Below are 19,367 nucleotides of genomic sequence, written 5' to 3' on the forward strand. Positions count from 1 at the left end.
AAAGAGAAAGAAAGAAAGAGAAAGAAAGAAAGAGAAAGAAAGAGAGAAAGAAAGAACTGGTAAAGAAAAAAAGAGTGTACCCTATTCCTTTAAAAGCCAGGGTAAATTTAAAACCTATAATTGATAATTGAAGGTCTTCTCTGTGATCCTGTAACACTCCAATACCACCCTGTTGTCAGTGTAAACAAGGCATAGCCCAAAAGCACTGAGGACACTGACATCCATAGCCTTCCTATCAAAAATCCTTAACCCTGCAGGTTTCCTAACAGGGGATCTAAATCTTAATTAATTACCATTCAAAGGTCTGACCAGATCTAGGAGGAACTCCCTTCAGGACAGGGAGATTGTTCCTCCCGGGTGATTAAGGCAAAAAGACACAATGGGTATTCAGTAAGTGATAAGGAAACTCTTGTAGAAACAGAGTTGGGAAAAATTGCCTAATAATTGATCTGCTCAAACGTGGGAGCTGTTTGCACTCTGCCAAACCTTAAAGTACTTACAGAATCAGGAAGGAGCCATCTATACCAATTCTAAGTTAATATGGACTGAAGGAGGTCTTATTAATAGCAAAGAATAATTAAAATCCCAAATGTACAAGGTTTTCAACAAAAGCAAAGCTTGCTAAAAGTTAACAGTGTAACATGGATTATCCTAACTTCTAATCTTGTGGAAATCAGACCCTATCAGTGCCCCTCAAAGCTCCCAGCACTTTGGGAGGCTGAGGCAGGCAGAAAACCTGAGGTCGGGAGTTTGAGATCAGCCTGGCCAACATCCTGAAACCCTGTTTCTCTACTAAAAATACAAAAATTAGCCAGGTGTGGTAGCTCATGCCTGTAATCTCAGCTACTCGGGAGGCTGAGGCAGGAGAATCACTTGAACCTGGGAGGCGGAGGTTGCAGTGAGCTGAGATCACACCACTGCACTCCAGCCTGGGTGACAGAGCGAGACCGTGTCTGAAAAAAAGAAAAAAAAAAAGTAGGGGCCAGGTACGGTGGCTCACCCCTGTAATCTCAGCACTTTAGGAGGCCGAGGCAGGTGGATCACGAGGTCAGGAGATCAAGACCATCCTGGCTAACACAGTGAAACCCCATCTCTACTAAAAATACAAAAAATTAGCCGGGTGTGGTGGTGGGCACCTGTAATCCCAGCTACTCAGGAAACTGAGGCAGGAGAATGGTGTGAATCTGGGAGGCAGAGCTTGCAGTGAGCGGAGATCACACCACTGCACTCCAGCCTGGGCGACAGAGCAAGACTACGTCTCAAAAAAAAAAAAAAAAAGAAAGAAATCAGTAAGGAGGAAGTCAAACTGTCACTGTTTGCTGATATGATTGTATACCTAGAAAACCCTAAAGACTCATCCAAAAATCTCCTAGATTTGATAAATGAATTCAGTAAAGTTTCAAGATACACAATCAATGTACACAAATCAGTAGCACTGCTGTACACCAACAACAACCAAGCTGAGAATCAGATCAAGAATGCAATCCCTTCTGTAAGAGTTTCAAATAAATAAAATAAAAATCATAATATACCTAACGAAGGAGATAAAAGATCTCTACAAGGAAAACTACAAAACAGTGCTGAAATAAATCACAGATAACACAAATGGAAACACATCCTATACTCAGGAATGGGTAGAATCAATATCGTGAAAATGACCATACTGTCAAAAGCAATCTACAGATTCAATGCAATTCCCATAAAAATACCATCATCATTCTTCACAGAACTAGAAGAAACAATCCTAAAATTCATATGGAAACAAAAAAGAGCCTCTTTAGCCAAAGAAAGACTAAGCAAAAAGAACGTTATCTGACTTGAAACTCTGCTACAAGTCTATAGTTACCAAAACAGCATGGTACTGGTATAAAAATACGCATGTAGACGAATGGAACAGAATAAAGAACCCAGAAATAAAGCCAAATACTTACAGCCAACTGATCTTTGACAAATCAAACAAAAACATAAGGTGGGGAAAGGACGCCCTATTCAACAAATGGTGCAGGGATAATTGGCAAGCCACATGTAGAAAAATGAAACTGGATCCTCACCTCTCACCTTATAAAAAAATCAACTCCAGATAAATCAAAGGCTTAAATCTTTTTCTTTTTCTTGAGACAGAGTCTTGCTCTGTTGCCTAGGCTGCAATGCAATGACGCAATCTTGGTTCACTGCAAGCTCTGCCTCCTGGATTCAAGCAATTCTTGTGCCTCAGCCACTTAAATAGTTGGGATTACAGGGACACACCACCATGCCTGCCTAATTTTTGTATTTTTAGTAGAGATGGGGGTTTTTGCCGTGTTGGCCAGGCTGATCTCAAACTCCCTGCCTCAAGTGATCTGCCCGCCTCGGCCTCCCAGAGCGCTGGGTTTATAGGCATAAGCCACCATGCCCAGCTCGAAGACTTAAATATAAGACCTGAAACCATAAAAATTTTAGAAGACAACATCTGAAAAACTCTTCTAGACATTGGCTTAAGCAGAATTAATGACCAAAAATCCAAAAGCAAATGCAACAGAAATGAAAATAGATAGGACCTAATTAAACTAAAAAGCTTCCAAACAGTGACAGAAATATTCAGCAAACAGACAACCTATAGATTGGGAGAAAATCTTTGCAATCTATACATCCAACAATACTATCCAGAAATTACAAGGAACTCAAACATATCAGCAAGAAAATATAATTCCAGGCTGGGCATAGTGGCTCATGCTTGTAATCCCAGCACTTTGGGAGGCTGAGGTGGGCAGATCACCTGAGGTCAGGAGTTCAAGACAGCCTGGCCAATGTGGTGAAACCCCATCTCTACTAAAAATACAAAAATTAGCTGGGCATGGTGGTGCCTGCCTGTAATCCCAGCTACTCAGGAAGCTGAGGCAGGAGAATCACTTGAACCCAGGAGGTAGAGGTTGCAGTGAGCCGAGATCATGCCACTTCACTGCAGCCTGGTGACAGAACGAGACTCTGTCTCAAAAAAACAAACAACAAAAAACAACAAACTACCCAAACAACCCCATCAAAAAGTGGGCAAAGGATATGAGTAATTTTCAAAATAAGATATACAAATGAAAAAATGCTCAACATCACTAATTATCAGGGAAATGCAAATTAAAACCACAATGAGATACTGCCTTATTCCTGCAAGAATGGTCATAATTTAAAAATTAAAAAAAAAAATAGACCTTGGCATGGATGTGGTAAAAAGGGAACACATTTACACTGTTGGTGGGAATGTAAACTAGTATAACCACTATGGAAAACAGTATGAAAATACCTTCAAGACTTAAAAGTAAAGCTACTATTTCATCCAGCAATCCCACTACTGGGTATATACCTAGAGAAAAAGAAGTCATTATATGAAAAAGACACTTGCACACGCATGTTTATAGCAGCACAATATGCAACTGCAAAAATATGGAACCAGCTTAAATGCCTGTCAACCAACAAGTGGATAAAGAACATGCGATATATTTATATACCATGGAATGCTACTCAGTCATAACAAAGAATGAAATAATGGCATTTGCAGCAACCTGGATGGAGTTAGAGACCATTATTCTAAGTGAAGTAACTCAGGAATAGAAAACCAAATATCATATGTTCTCACTTACAAGTGGGAGCTAAGCTATGAAGATGCAAAGGCATAAGAATGATACAATGGACTTTGGGGACTCCGGGGAAAGGTGGGAGCAAGGATGAGGGACAAAAGACTACACACTGGGTACAGTGTACACAGCTCAGGTGATCAGTGCACCAAAATCTCAGAAATCACCACTAAAGAACTTATTCACGTAACCAAAACCACCTGTTACCCCAAAACTACGGACATAAAATTTTAAAAATAAATAAAATATATTCTAGGAAAATAAAGATGAAATCCAAAAAGAAATAAGAAGGCCAGGTGCGGTGGTTCACGCCTGTAATCCCAGCACTTTGGAAGGCAGAGGTGGGTGGATCACCAGGTCAGCAGATCGAGACCATCCTGGCTAACACCGTGAAACCCCATCTCTACTAAAAATACCAAAAAAATTTAGCCGGGCTTGGTGGCGGATGCCTGTAGTCCCAGGAGAATGGTGTGAACCCAGGAGGCGGAGCTTGCAGTGAGCCCATATTGCGCCACTGCACTCCAGGCTGGGCAACAGAGGAGGACTCTGTCTCAAAAAAAAAAAAAAAAAAGAAATAAGAAGAAATCGGATACTAGAATCTGAGGAACTGAGCCAAGGAATGGAATGAAAACGTAAAAGGAGACCTATAGTAACAGGTCAAATTTAGAACAAAAAGTCACTGGGTTTCACGAACAATTCCTCCAAGAAGACTGGAATGGAAGAGAGCATGAGTAAAAAACTTGATCATTTTCACATATGATAAGAAAGTTACATGCTTCTTGTTTGGAGGCTGCAGATCTCAGTGACAATAAGCATGAATCAAACTGCTGGGTTCTTCCTGGTTCTTATACATTGATCTCAGGAAATTTGCTTATCTTCCTTGTGCCTCTTTTTTCTCAGGGATAATAGTATTTACGTCATTGGGTTGTTGAGGATGTAATTTTTCTTTGAACAGTGCTTGAGGCACATATGCAATTACATGTTTGCTATTATTATCATCGTTTCCCACAAGAAAAAAGAAAGGCCATCACAAATTCCAAGAAAAAACATAAAAGTGTACTAGACAGTTAAGGTCCAAATATGAGGGAAACTAAAACATGGCATTTTTTTAGTAATGGTGAAAAAAGAGTCCATTGTTGTACTAGACAGTTAAGGTCCAAATATGAGGGAAACTAAAACATGGCATTTTTTTAGTAATAGTGAAAAAAGAGTCCATTGTTGCTAAATTGTACCCACTGAGAAGAAAGATAATCCAAGCACATTACACTTTGTTCTGTAATGATTATTACAGAGACATTACTATAATGTAAATGAAAAGATTCTCCATATTTCTTTATATATTATATATATGTATATATAAAATACAAAAATTAATACCTAAGAGACTCTCTAAAGTGACTTTCCCTTGCTAATTCTCTGGTTTAATTTATCTCCATAGTTTCCTAGATAAAAACTACTGAATGATGTTCAAGGCACTCTCAATGCTCAAAGCTAGTCACTCCAGCATGCCCATGAACTTCTGCTCAGTGATTATCAAGAGTCAGTAGTGTTGGTTCCAAACCTGTTTGTGGTAGTTGCTGTTGCAATTATGTAATTTGATTAACCACCATACATAGCATGCTCAAAACAAGCAAAACAAGGTTTTGGTTACACATTAAAAGATTAACAAATGATATATATTTTTATTTGATAAATTTGAATGTTTAAGTTATACATGTATGATTTTTATGATGCTCTGTCTTAACTGACTTTATAAGTGCTAGTCCTTATCATATTCAACAATCTCTACTGTATTGAAATATCTCCAACAAAGAATATATTATCTTCTCTAATGTCTCCATACATAAAGTTTTACGTAATATCAAAGATGAAATCAGTTTAACATTTGATCATTTTGAATCCTAAAATTCACTTGAATTTGGGATTTGTAGGAGCATATATAAAATTATTAGGACTAATTTGAATTTCTATTAAGTATTTATGGAGTATACAAATTACACCTACCTCAGTTGTATCCTTAAGATAAAGATAGGGTCTAATAGATCTTGATTTTAGATGTTCTTCTACTGGCTCTAAAGAAACAAACTCAAACATAAGTATTTCCATGCTATTAAGTTACTTCTAATTAAACCCAATCAACCATTGTCTCCACTGCAGTAAACTTTTAAGAAATGTAAATGAGTAATTTTATTTGCTTACATATGCATTGCTTGTACATGGTTAGAGCTAAATCTATTTTAGAATAATTTGCCCTAAAAGTGAATTTCTATTAACAGACTATAACTTTCAATTATTTACTATTTTTACAACTATTAACTGTTTATACAATAAAACTATATTGTATTGGAAAATGATGGATTTCTAAATAAAACAGAATCGTATGTGTTATTCAAAAAATATTTTGGCTAATTTCTTTGAAAAGAGAAATAGAAATGGTCTCTTCTACCTGCATTTCTCTCATATTCAGTTATGAGTTTTGTTGATCTGAATTATCATCCAATGGATATCCTTAAAGTAAGTATGGTGCAGGGGTCAGCCATACAGACTTTGGACTTAGATAGCCTGGGTCCAAATTGCACCTTTTTGTGTGAGTTACGTAGCCATAGCCATAGGAAAGTTACTTAACATTTATGAGTCTTACTTTTCTCATTTGTTAACTGGAAACAATAGCACTTATAGAAATACTTTCAGAGTTAAATGAGATAATCGATGTAACAAATTTAATACGGAGTCTGGTAGTCATTCAATCAATAGTTATTTGTTGATCAACTACTATAAGCCAGGCACTGATGGACTCTGGAATTGTGACTCCTGCCCAATGATGCATACATTTTAGTGGGTAATACGGAAGATTAAAAAAAAAAACAAGATGTTGGACTGGTGAAGTGACTTACACCTATAACCCCAGCATTTTGGGAGGCCAGGCCAGGTGGATCACTGGAGCCCAGGAGTTCGAGACTAGCCTGGGCAACATGGTGAAACCCTGTCTCTAAAAAAAAAGTACAAAAATTAGCTGAGTGTGGTGGTGTGCCTGTAGTCTCAGCTACTCAAGAGGCTGAGGTGGAAGGATTACTGAGCCCAGGGAGGTCAAAGCTGCAGTGAGCCGTGATCACACCACTGCATTCCAGTCTGGGCAACAGAGTGAGACCCTGTCAGGAAAAGAAAACCAACAAAAAAACCAAGGGGTGAATAATTGAAATTTATTCTGTAACAGAAATAAACACATTTTGGTGAGGGAGAACCATAAAAGAGGTATATTGTTGAAAGGGTAGTCAGAGGAGGCCTCTCTGAACAGATGACATTTAACCAAATATGCAAATGAGCTGTAAGCAGCATGAATAGAGTATCAGAGTGTTTAGGCAGAGGGGAAAATATATATTCCTCTCAGGAAATCTGGCAGTTGTACTGAAAAGAGGCTAATGAAGTTGCAATTTATTTATTTTGAGATGGAGTCTTGCTCTGTCACCCAGCTGGAGTGCAGTGGCACCATCTTGGTTCACTGCAGGCTCTACCTCCTGGCTTCTAGTGATTCTCATGCCTCAGGCTCCCGAGTAGCTGGGATTACAAGTGTGCACCACCACACCTGGCTAATTTTTGTATTTTTAGTAGAGATGGGGTTTCACCATGTTGGCCAGGCTGGTCTTGAACTCCTGACCTCAAGTGATCTGCCTATCTTGACCTCCCAAAGGTCTGGGACTACAGGTGTGAACCATCCCACCTGGTTGAAGATGCAATTTAAATGAAGGCCAGGGAGGTAGGGAATGAGGTTGAATACACACATAAAAGTCACAATAGACAGGTCTTTGTTTCTTTCTTCTTTTTTTTTTTCAGATGGAATTTCACTCTTGTTGCCCAGGCTAGAGTGCAATGGTGCAATCTCAGCTCACTGCAACCTCTGCCTCCCTGGTTCAAGGGATTCTCCTACCTCAGCTTCTCAAGTAGCTGGGATGACAGGCATGTACGATCATGCCCAGCTAATTTTGTATTTTTAGTAGAAACAGGGTTTCGCCATGTTGGTCAGGCTGGTCTCAAACTCTTGACCTCAAGTGATCCACTTGCCTTGGCCTCCCAAAGTGCTGGGATTACAGCCATGAGCCACTGTGCTCAGCCAGGCCTTTGTAAGGAGTACAAGTTTCATACTAAGTACAGTGAGCAGCCACTGAAGAGGCTTTAATCAGGATCAGCCTACTTTTAAAAGATCTCTATATGATTTAAGGAAAGAAAATGGATTACAGATTTCTGCTACCATTATGGAAGGCCAGGTAATTAGTACCAGCCCTCCTGCTGAAAACATCTTAAAAGGCTAGATGGACTATTTTTTAAAGTCTAAAGAGAATCATAGACTTAAAAGATGATAAGGGACCCCTGGTCTTAAATCTAGGAGAAGATAAGAACTCAGATAGGTAAGCCCAACATGCCAAGCCGCTTTTTCTCTGAGGGTATTTGTGATGTGAAAGTAAGATCAAGTTTTGGAAGCTTCATGGCTTGAGATAGAAAAAAACAAAAAGCTGGCCAAAGGTCCAAAGTTTTGGTATTTAATATGTTCTCCACATTCCTTCCTCCACAAAAAAAACCCACACCTATTCATTTTACCTGGGATCCAAAAGGGTTACATCCTTAGGGTGAACTAGAATAGTTAAGCTTGCCACCTGGATGTTTTAGGGAAAGTGACACCTTGAATGCTTTGGTATGTTCTGACAAGTACTGCCTCCAGATACCTGGCATAAACAGTAAAAAAAAAAAAAAAAAGAAAAGAAAAAAGAAAAAAGAAAAAAAATCTTTTCTGGAGTAAGGTACCATCACCCTAGTTCTCAAATTGTTCCTATAGATAATTTTCCAAATAGTGTCCAGCACACATTCAAAGATAATAAGACACATAAGGAAATATGACATCATGAAAGTGAATCATGAGAAGTAAAATAACAGTGTGTGTAACAAATTCTTTGAGAAATCAGGTTATGAAGCACAATAGAAAAATTAAGCAATATGGGGTGATGTGGAGTCAAGAAACCTCAGTTGAGAAGGTTGATGAGAATCATGCAATGGAATGATTGTTTGATAATGCCAGAGAAAGAGAAAACCTAAGGCAACACGAAATGTTCAAATTCTCTGAGAACTGATAATGCTGATTCCTAGCTCACAGATTCCTAAATTTTTTTTTTTTTTTTTTTTTGAGACAGAGTCTCACTCTTGTCGCCTAGGCTGGAGTGCAGTGGCATGATCTCAGCTCACTGCAACCTCTGCCTCCTGGGTTCAAGCGATTCTTCTGCCTCAGCCCCCTGAGTAGCTGGGATTACAGGCATGCGCCACCACACCAGGCTAATTTTTTTACTTTTGGGAGAGATGGGGTTTTGCCATGTTGGCCAGGCTGGTCTCGAACTCCTGACCTTAGGTGATCTACCCACCTCTGCCTCCCAAAGTGCTGGGATTACAGGCGTGAGCCACTGCGTCCACTCGGCCAGATTCCTAAAATTTCTAATCTGAGAGTAAGTTTCTATTAAGCAAGCTGGTCATGCTTGACTTTTAAAAAACAATAACAAGGAAATTCTCAGTATTGAGCTGAAAGGAAACTCAGAGATTTTGTTTCTAGAAGAAAAAAACACATAACTCTATAAACATAAAAATATATTCCTATTTTGTGAATTGTATAAATTGTCCATTCTGATATGTAACATCTCTTCTTACTAAATTCTTTTTTATAGTTCATGGAAATGCTTCTGACAGAGACATCAAATTATCAAGAACTTTTAAGACACACATCAATAAAGTAAATAAAGCACCCATTAATAAATCAAAGAAGTAAATATGTTACACAAAGCATTACCTGTTGACTCACTTTCTTTATTTTTTATATTTGTTTGAACAAAGAATGGTCTTAAATTTGACTTTTCAAAATTACTCTTTCTAGGTTCAGGCTCACATTTGAAAGATGCACGCCTGGAAGAAATAAAAATTAATTTAAATTAATGAGAAAATTTACAAAATAAATCTAATAAATAAATTTGGAGAAACGTGGTGAAGTCCTAGTTACGCAGACTTGGATGTTATGTTAATGTTATCATAGTACAAAGTGCGAAACATTGGACTGCTTAAATAGGAGCTGAAAATATTAGTTTTAGTCATTTAAAGTGGAGGGGGATATAATCCAGTCCCACACTGTAACTGTTGTCTATAGGCCGATGTCCCAGATTTGCAGTCCGGACTCTAACTTCTTCTCTGAACTTCAGATTTACATATCCAACTGCCCACATGACTCCTGCACTTAGGTTAATTGTAAGTATCTCGAACTTAACATATTCAAAACCAAATTCTTGATTCCACCTCCTTCCTGATCTTTTCCTCACCCAGGTTTCCCCATCTCCAGTCAACCAGAGGCTTAGGCCAAAAAGTCTGCAGACATCTTTTATTTCTCTTTCTTTTTCCACTCCCAACCTATCAGCAAATATTACTGTGTCTTTCTTTGAAATAGATTCCAAATCCAAACACCTCTTTCCTCATTGCTTCCATCCAAGTCCAAGACCCCTTTTTCATCTGAACTGCTTCCATATGTCTCTAGCCTTCTTCTGTTTGCTTTCCCTGCTATTACGCTTGTCCCCAACATTCTCTTCGCAACACAGCCGTAGCAACACTTGTAAAATATAAATGTGACTATCATTTCCTTCAACTGTTTCCTATCAAACTTGAGTAAAATTCAAAATGCTCCCTAACAGACAGAAACTTTCCCCCCAGTTCTCATTTCTAAGTAGCAGAATTTCCACTGATTGCCACTCCAGGCCCCTCTCTGCATACCCCTTCACCTCTCACCTCCACATGAACGCTGAGCAAATTTTCTAGCTGTTTGGTTCAGGGAAAGGAATTTAGGCTCCACTTAAGGACCTTGCTCTTTCCTCTGCCTGTAGTATTCTCCCCACAAGGGGTTGACTCCTTCATTTCAGTCTCCACTCACATTTCCACCTCAGAAAGATCTTTCCAGCCCATCCCACTTCCCCCATCTAAAATAGTAATCCCTGTTCCTCTACAGCATTCATCACTGGTGAATTTATATTATATATTCATTTGTTTATTTAATTTATTATCTGTCTCCCCATTTTATCCTAGATTGTAAACTCTGAGGGCAGACTACTTATGTGTTTTATTCACTGTGGTATTTTAGCACCTATAGCATGACTGGTACATAGCACACGTTTAATATTCATTGAATGCCTAATAGGCCGGGTGCAGTGGCTAATGCCTATAATCCCAACACTTTGAGAGGCTGAGGCAGGTGGATCACCTGAGGTCAGGAGTTCAAGACCAGCCTGGCCAACATGGCGAAACCCCATCTCTAGTAAAAATACAAAAATTAGCCGGGTGTGGTGGCATGTGCCTGTAGTCCCAGCTACTCAGGAGGCTGAGGCAGGAGAATTGCTTGAATCCAGAAGGCAGAGGTTGCAGTGAGCTGAGATAGTGCCACTGCACTCCAGCCTGGGCGACAGAGAGAGATTTTGCCTCAAAAGAAAAAAAATAATTATTGAATGCATAGGATTTTTGGTAAATTTTTACTGAACTTTCTTATCATCTTATACTTTCCAATGGGTTTGCAGTTTATTGTCTCTTTTAATAAATAATTATGTAATCTTCATAAAATAATTTATGTGTTCTTTAAAAAAAAATGTATCTTATGTTCTTATTTAATATCATTGGGAAGGACTTCTAGAAGAGTGTAGTATACTAGTGAGAATGGGCATTGTTCTGTTTCTAATTTGAATGAGAATGAGTCAAGGGTTTCTAAGGATGATGCTGGCTATACAGTCTTGTTAAGGAGGTAATATTTTATCTTTATCTTAAAAATACTTATGGGCCGGGCGCGGTGGCTCAAGCCTGTAATCCCAGCACTTTGGGAGGCCGAGACGGGCGGATCACGAGGTCAGGAGATCGAGACCATCCTGGCTAACACGGTGAAACCCCGTCTCTACTAAAAAAAAAAAAAATACAAAAAACTAGCTGGGCGAGGTGGCGGGCGCCTGTAGTCCCAGCTACTCGGGAGGCTGAGGCAGGAGAATGGCATAAACCCGGGAGGCGGAGCTTGCAGTGAGCTGAGATCCGGCCACTGTACTCCAGCCTGGGCGACAGAGCGAGACTCCGTCTCAAAAAAAAAAAAAAAAAAAAAAAAAAAAAAAATACTTATGTTGCTAAAGTATTTTTTTCAAATTCATTTGCAAAGTATATAAAGATATTCAGATATGAATTTCCTTGTGGTAAACCAAAGAGCATAGGCTTTGAAGTTAGACCTTACTTTGCATCTTGACTCTATGTGAACTTCCATAGAATATTGAATACTATGAATCTCAGTCCTTCATATGTCAAATAAGGCTAATAGTTAGTTACCTCAAGGGATTGTTGTAAGAATTATGTAAAATAAAGTTTAGAAAGTGATCAACAAAATGTCATAGAGATAAATGAAGATACTGATTCTTATTCCTGAAATTTACTCCACTTAGTCATAGTGGAGTAATATTTATTTAACATAGTTTTGGATTTCATGTTGTTAAAATAAGTTGTTGAGTGGCAATTATTCCGTTGCCTTAGAATTGGTGACCAGGTGACTTTTTACTCCATAGTTGAGTAAAAAGGAGCAATACATACTCTATATTCTACAAAGATCCACCAATACTTGGAGCAAGAGATTCTTTTAGGCCTTCAAATAAAAGAAAACTGGTGACGGAAAAAAGAAAAATATCAGAATTGTGAATCATTGACCTGTTAGGGTCTGCTGTGGCTTTTTCCTCTTTTCTCTGCACATCTGTTAGACACCACATTTGCTGATTTGCCCCGTGTCAAATTTGGAGCAGGTGAAATTAAGCAGATAAAGTAGGTACCATGCAGTACACTGTTTGGCATGGCCAGGATATTTGAGTTTCTGAGGAAATGCTGTGGACTGAATGTTTGTGTCCCCCTCAAATTCAAATGCTGAAGCTTAAATCTCTAATGTTATGGTATTTGGAAGTGGGAGCTTTGGGAGATAATTAGGTTATGAGGGTATAGCCTCATGAAAAGGGTTTGTGTTCTTCTAAGAAGAGTTGGTCTAACTCCTTCTCCCCCTCTCTCTCTATCTGCCTTTCTGTCTATCTCCTCATGAAGTGAAGATACAAAGAAACAGCTGACTGCAAACCAGGAAGAATACCCTCACCAGACACCCAATCTGCTGGAACTTTGATCTTGGACTTCCTGGTCTCAAGAACTGTGAGAAATAAATTTCTGTTGTTTAAGCCACCCAGGCTATGGTGTGCTATTGTAGCAGCCCATACTAAGACAGAAATTAGTAATGAGCAGTGGGGTGCTGCTGTAACAAATACTTGAAAATGTGGCAGTGGCTTTGGAATTGGTTAATAGGTAGAGGCTGGAAGAGTTTGGAAGTACATGCTAGAAAATGCTGACATTGCCAAGAAGGAGATATTAAAGGTGACTTTGGTGAGGGCTCAAAAAGAAAAGAGAAAAACATCCATTTTCTTAGAGAATACATAAGTAATTATGAATAAAATGTTGGTAGAAATATGGATGGTAAGGGCCATTCTGAGAGATCTCAGACGGAAGTAAAGAACATGTCATTGGAAACTTGAGGAAAGGTGGTCCTTGTTATAAAATGGCAAATAACTTGGCTTGTGTTTGTGTTTTAGTATTTTGCAGAATGTAGAAATTGCAGGCAATGAAATTGGATAGTTAGCTGATATTAGTTCTAAGCAAAGTGTTGAGGAGTGACTTGGTTTCTACTGATATTTATAGTAAAATGCAAGAGGAGAGAAATTAATTGAAGGTGAAATTGTTAAGGAAAAAGGAACCAGAAGTTAAAGATTTGAAAAATTTTCAGTCTGCCCATATTACAAAAAATGAAAATGTATGCTTGGGAGAGAACACTAAAGGTATGGTAAGTTGACCATTTGCTAGGTAGGTCAGTGTGGATGTGTACCAGGGACCAAATCAGCCATCTCAACAGAAGCCAGGAATAGAGATAGGATTATACCAGCAGAAACACTGCCAGCTGGGACTAAGGGAAACAGAGAAAGTGGGACAAAATGAAGGAAGACTGTTGCACTTCTCAGATTCTACAGGACCAGACCATACAGCTATTGTATGCAGCTGTTCAGCTATAAATGTACACTGTTTTTCAAGACAAGGGAAGAAGGACCTCAAAAGCAATTCAAAGATGATCAGGGTTGCCACTCCCACAACAGGCCCAGAGGGCATGCACTCAGGGGACAGGGCTGCCTCCATTTCTGTTTCAAAGGGTAAGATCCCTGCCCAGTGGGGCCATGGGTGTGCAACTCCCACCAAACAGAGCTTCAGAGGCGAGACCACTGCCTGAGTGGGTTCTGGAGGCAGCACTACTAGTCTACTGAATCTAGAAGGCAGAGCTTTAAGCCAAAGAGGATTATTCTCAAACCTTAGGATCTCATAGAGTTTGCCTTGCATGGTTTTAGAATTACTTGGAACCTGTCATTTCTCCCTTCTTTCTTATCTCTCCCTTTTGGAATGAGAATGTCTATCCTACACCCATCCCATCAATGTAGCTTGGAAACATCCAACTTGTTTGCTTTCACAGGTTCACAATTGGAGAGAAATTTTGCCTCAGGATACTGTTACCTCAGGTCTCATCCATATCTGATTTAGATGATACTTAGATGAGAGTTTGGACTTAAGAGTTGATGGTGAACCAGTTAAGACTTCTGGGTCTATTGGGATGGGATGAATGTATTTTTCTTGTGAGAAAGATATAAATTTGGAGGGGACAGGGTGGAATTCTACAGACTGAATATCTGTATCCCCTTCAAATTCATATATTAAAGTCTAAATCCCCAAAGTTATGGTTTTTGGGAGGTGCGGCCTTTAAGAGGTAATTAGGTCATGAGGGTGTAGCCTCATGAATGGGATTAGTGCCCTTACAAGACATGAGAGAGGTGCTATCTCTCCCTCTCTTTCTTGCTGCCATATGAAGATACAATAAGAAGACAGCTGTCTGCAAAGCAGGAAGAGTGTCCTCACCAGACACTGATCTTGGACTTCCTAGCCTTTAGAACTATGACAAATAAATTTCTGTTATTTAAACCACGCAGAGTAAGGTATTCTTTATAGCAGCTTGAACTGACTAATATAGGAGGTCAAATGGATACTGAGATAGTAACTGTGTTTGGGTCATTTTGCTGATACTCCATCCAGATTGCTGACTGCAAGCTTGGGGATCCTTTGCAGAAGAAATTGTGGCATATATTGGAGAGTATATGAGTTGATGAAGAATTTGAAGAGTTGTAGCTGAAGGAAGCTCTCCTTGGTTGGAGAATGGGTTCCTCTGAGGATCTCTCACATGTGCTCTTTACGACTAAAGTTGGCCAGAAAATGATTGATGACTAAGGAAAAAGTTGGAAAAGTTAATAAGAAATTTTGTCTTCTCTCACCCTCCTCCTTTACTCCCATACAGGGGGTGTGCTGGTAAATTTTTAATAACCTCGAGTTTGGGTGTAGTTCTAATGTGGAATTTTACTCATTCATCAATAGCGTAAGCTACCTCTTTGTTGAACCAAATAATAGTTTTTGAGTATTTCCTTATTTTTTTGTGCTATTCAAAGCATAATGGCTATAGGTAAGGCATACTTTTTTTGGTAACACTTACTTTTAAGTTTAATCTTCATCATTAACATTTTCTTCCTCACTTTCTTAAATCTAGACAGACAACAACTCAAGCCTTGATTTGTAGTGTTTGCCAGTTGCTGTGGTGTAAATACTCCCATTGTCAATTTCTACCAAGGTGATATAATTAAATGTGAAATTTGGAAGAGATGTGTAGTAGCATACTTTTATACAAATTTCTACCATATGGATATAATAGATGTAAATAACTTCAAAACCATGGATAATAGTAAAATGTACAATAATTAGGAAGTGATGAGTTCTGAGTATTATCTTTATTTTTAGTATGCCATTGAATTTTAAGTTTATATAATTTAATTTTTAATGGTGAGTGTTTAATAAACATCTCACAAAATTGCTGAAAATTCAACAAGCAGCTCTAATAAGTTGGTAGGAGTTGGCTTTAGCACACCACTGTACCCATATCAGAGGAAAAAGAAATTAGAAGAAGAGTGAGGAGGTGTGCTACAAGAGGACCATATCAGCCTGCTACTTTCAGATGAGGGAACAAGAAGAATCAAATTACTGACCATACCCCTCTCCATTTCAGCTCCTCCAGTGTCACTAGACTGGCTTGTATAGGGAAGGGAAAGCCATGACGAGGGGTAAGATTAAAATACTAAGTTGGACAGACTTTTAATAACCAAAGTGATCAGGGCGAAATTAGAGAAATATAAAACTGCTTTATTATTATTATTATTTTTGGGATGGAGTTTCACTCTTGGCGCCCAAGCTGGAGTGCAATGGCACGATCTCAGCTCACTGCAACTTCCACCTCCAGGGTTTAAGCTATTCTCCTGTCTCAGCCTCCTGAGTAGCTGGGATTACAGGTATGCGCCACCATGCCCAGCTAATTTTTGTCTTTTTAATAGAGACGGGGTTTTACCATGTTGGCCAGGCTGGTCTTGAACTCCTGACCTCAGGTGATCAGGCCACCTTGGCCTCCCAAAGTGCTGCGATTACAAGTGTGAGCCACCATGCCCTGCTTTATGTTTTTATGTCACTGAATCAAGAATAAGCAATGAAATAGTTAAAACTAATATTTTATTTTATGTTTCTTTAAAAATCTATATTTGCTTTCTATTCTTGTGGTCAGACTGAAGGATCAAATCTACCTTTGCAAAAAAGAACTGAGAACTGTTTCACCTTTGTCTGTGTTCCAAAACTATTTAAATAGTTCTTTGAAACTACAAAGAAACTCACCCTTGACACAGCTTCAAAGTGGTACTTTTGTAAAAGAATTCTTTGACTGCTTCCTCAAATTTTTCTACAGTTATTGATCTATTTATGTTTTCTTTTTTGTTGAGATTTTTCCCTTTCATATTTTCCCAAAAGTTCATCCATTATTACACACATGTCAAGCAATGTAGTTACACAAAGCGTTCATTATAATTATTTTAATGTCTTCCATATCCATGGCTATAACTTCTTCTTCATTACCAATATTGTGCCTTTATGTTGCCATTGTTTTCTCTTCAATTTTCCAAACTGTGGTCGTTTTAACATTTTTTTGGGAGGTGTTAAACATACTAAGTTTCCCAAGTACTCTTAAAAGTTCAGTGTGCTAGGCCGGGTGCAGTGGCTCATGTCTGTAATTCTAGCACTTTGGGAGGCCAAGGTGGGTGGATCACCTAAGGTCAGGAGTTCGAGACCAGCCTGGCCAACATGCTGAAACCTTGTCTCTACTAAAAATACAAAAAATTAGCTGGGTGGGGGGGCACATGGCTGTAATCCCAGCTACTCGGGAGGCTGAAGCAGGAGAATCGCTTGAACCTGGGAGAGGGAGGTTACAGTGAGCCGAGATCATGCCACTGCACTCCAGCCTGGGCGGCAACAGAGCAAGACTCTGTCTCAAAAAAAAGTTCAGTGTGCTTAGGAAAGGAAAGCCAAAGTTTGGTGAATGTACTGGGAGACTGACAGCTTTTCTTTTTTTTAGTTCTCCAACAAATGTATACTTAACATGGTTTATAATAAATGTATTGAATTAAAAACTAAGTGTTATACATTTGATTTATAAGATTAATTATTTATAAATCCTGTCCTCAACTGATCTTGACTTTCTTTTCTGGTTTATATAGTCTCTTGTCATATTTTTTAAAGTTTCCATTTTATTACATAGATTAAGTTTTTTGATTTGGCTGAGGTGTAACTAAATTATAAATTCTGCTATCTAGAAGCAGATAGAATTGTAGGATAGATAAAATGGATATATAGTTTTCTTCTAGGCTGACAGAGACCTGGATAAGGGTGTTCTATAACACCCTCACTGGGGACTGAGCTACAATTACTTTTACCAGTTTTTAAGGAGGATCCAAGTATGAGTTATTCTACTCCTAAGCTTCCCTAGAAGTAGGTGTTAAAAACCACTGAGTCTGGGATTGACCCTACTTACCAGCTAACAAGTTCACCTGGCAGTTTCATCAATGCTGGCAGAAGATATGAGACTCTTGGATCAGAGACAAAGGATGATTGATTACTCAACAATAAGAGTGTCCATATTGACCAGGCATGGTGGCTCATGCCTATAATCCCAGCACTTTGGGAGGCTAAGGAGAGTGCACCACTTAAGGACAGGAGTTCAAGATCAGCCTGGCCAACATGGCGAAACCCCGTATCTACGAAAAATACAAAAAATTATCCAGGTGCAGGGGTACACACCTGTAATCCCAGCTACTCGGGAGGCTGAAGCAGGATAATCTCTTGAACCCAGGAGAGGGAGGTTGCAGTGAGCCGAGATTGTGCCACTGCACTCCAGCCTGGGTGAAAGAGCAAGACTCTGCCTCAAAAAAAAAAAAAAAAAAAAAGAAAAGAAAAAAAGGAGTAGCCAGATTATCATCTTCTGCACCAGTTCTCTGAGCTAGCAATAAAAATTGTGTTCCTAAAACCAAACATCATATGTTCTCACCGATATGTGGAAGCTAAGCTATGAGGATGCAAAGGCATAAGAATGATGCAATGGACTTTGGGGACTTGTAGGAAAGGGTGGGAGGGGGATGATGGATAAAAGACTACAAATAGGGTGCAGTGTACACTGCTCTGGTGATGGGTGCACCAAAATCTCAGAAATAACCACTGAAGAACTTACTCTTGTAACCAAATGCCACCTGTACCCCAATAACCTATGGAAAAAAAAATGTTCCTAGCTCTAGGTTCTCATAGAAAATGAGAAGTAGAATTTGGAATTATAAATGTGGTGGGCTCACCAGTACAAGATCATAAATCTGTTTTTTGTAAATTTTATGGGTTTGTCCTTTTGCATTAAAAAAATTGATCCCCTCTTCCCTCTGCCTGTTTTTGCTCTTACATTTAAAAAAAGTCCTGTGAAATTATACCCTGTCTTAGTTGAACTAAGGGAAGTACAGATTAAGGCCTTGATTTTGAGTTGCATAGGCTGGAATTATAGGAAGGTGACTGCTTATCACTGGGACAGGTCATTGAAATGGTACTTTCATGAAAAGGAAAGAAACCCATGGGAAGGGTAAAGCTCAGATGGAAGCATGGGGTTGCTCTGAAAGTTCCTCTTTCCCAACTGGAAATTGCTTATGGAAATTCTTTGGAATGTTTTATGTTTTTATAGGAAAGCAGCTTTGAGAAAGAATCCCAGAACATTGTGGCATCACAGAATAATTTTTAAAATATTTTTTCTGTAATAAGATACCCAGCTTGGGATCTTTATTTTATTCATATTTAATTTTAATTTGGGAAAATACTCTTCCCTGTAATTTTCACAGAAAAAAAAAAATACATAGGTAGATTACTTTCTAAAACCTTTCATTTCCAAAAAAAACTCTTTTGTTCTCATACATAAATGATGTTTCACATAAATAGAGGATTCCTCAATTGCCATGCTGTTCAAAAGTTGGAAATAATTTACTGTTTTCTAGCCTCAGAGATGCAGAGAGATCTATAAAACTGATTTTGTTTCCTTTCCTTTGTAATTAACTTGTTTTTTCTGCCTTTTGAATTAAGTAATTTTACCGTAAGTTGAGCACTTGGTGACCTTTTTGATCTGAAACTTCAAGTCTATCTTCAAACCATGGGCATTTTTTTTCTAATATTACTTTGATTATTTCCTAAACATCTGTCTCTTCTAATTTATGT

The 19,367-nt window shown here is 38.6% G+C and overlaps 1 protein-coding gene across 2 annotated transcripts in view; it reads right to left on the bottom strand.

The window, feature by feature from the left end:
* The window catches only part of C1H1orf141 (chromosome 1 C1orf141 homolog), a 61,397-nt gene that overhangs the window by 25,603 nt on the left and 16,427 nt on the right, over window positions 1–19,367 (bottom strand). The window contains exons 5-6 of one of the 2 annotated variants that reach the window (XM_025356166.1): window positions 9,430–9,542; window positions 5,610–5,677 (exon numbers count right to left, since the gene is read on the bottom strand). In XM_025356166.1, the coding sequence (XP_025211951.1) occupies window positions 5,610–5,677; window positions 9,430–9,542 (181 nt within the window). The remainder of the gene's footprint in view (window positions 1–5,609; window positions 5,678–9,429; window positions 9,543–19,367) is intronic. The other variant, XM_025356157.1, reaches the window with a different exon arrangement.

Source organism: Theropithecus gelada, chromosome 1 (assembly GCF_003255815.1).
Source record: "Theropithecus gelada isolate Dixy chromosome 1, Tgel_1.0, whole genome shotgun sequence".
NCBI classification, from domain to species: Eukaryota; Metazoa; Chordata; class Mammalia; order Primates; family Cercopithecidae; genus Theropithecus; species Theropithecus gelada.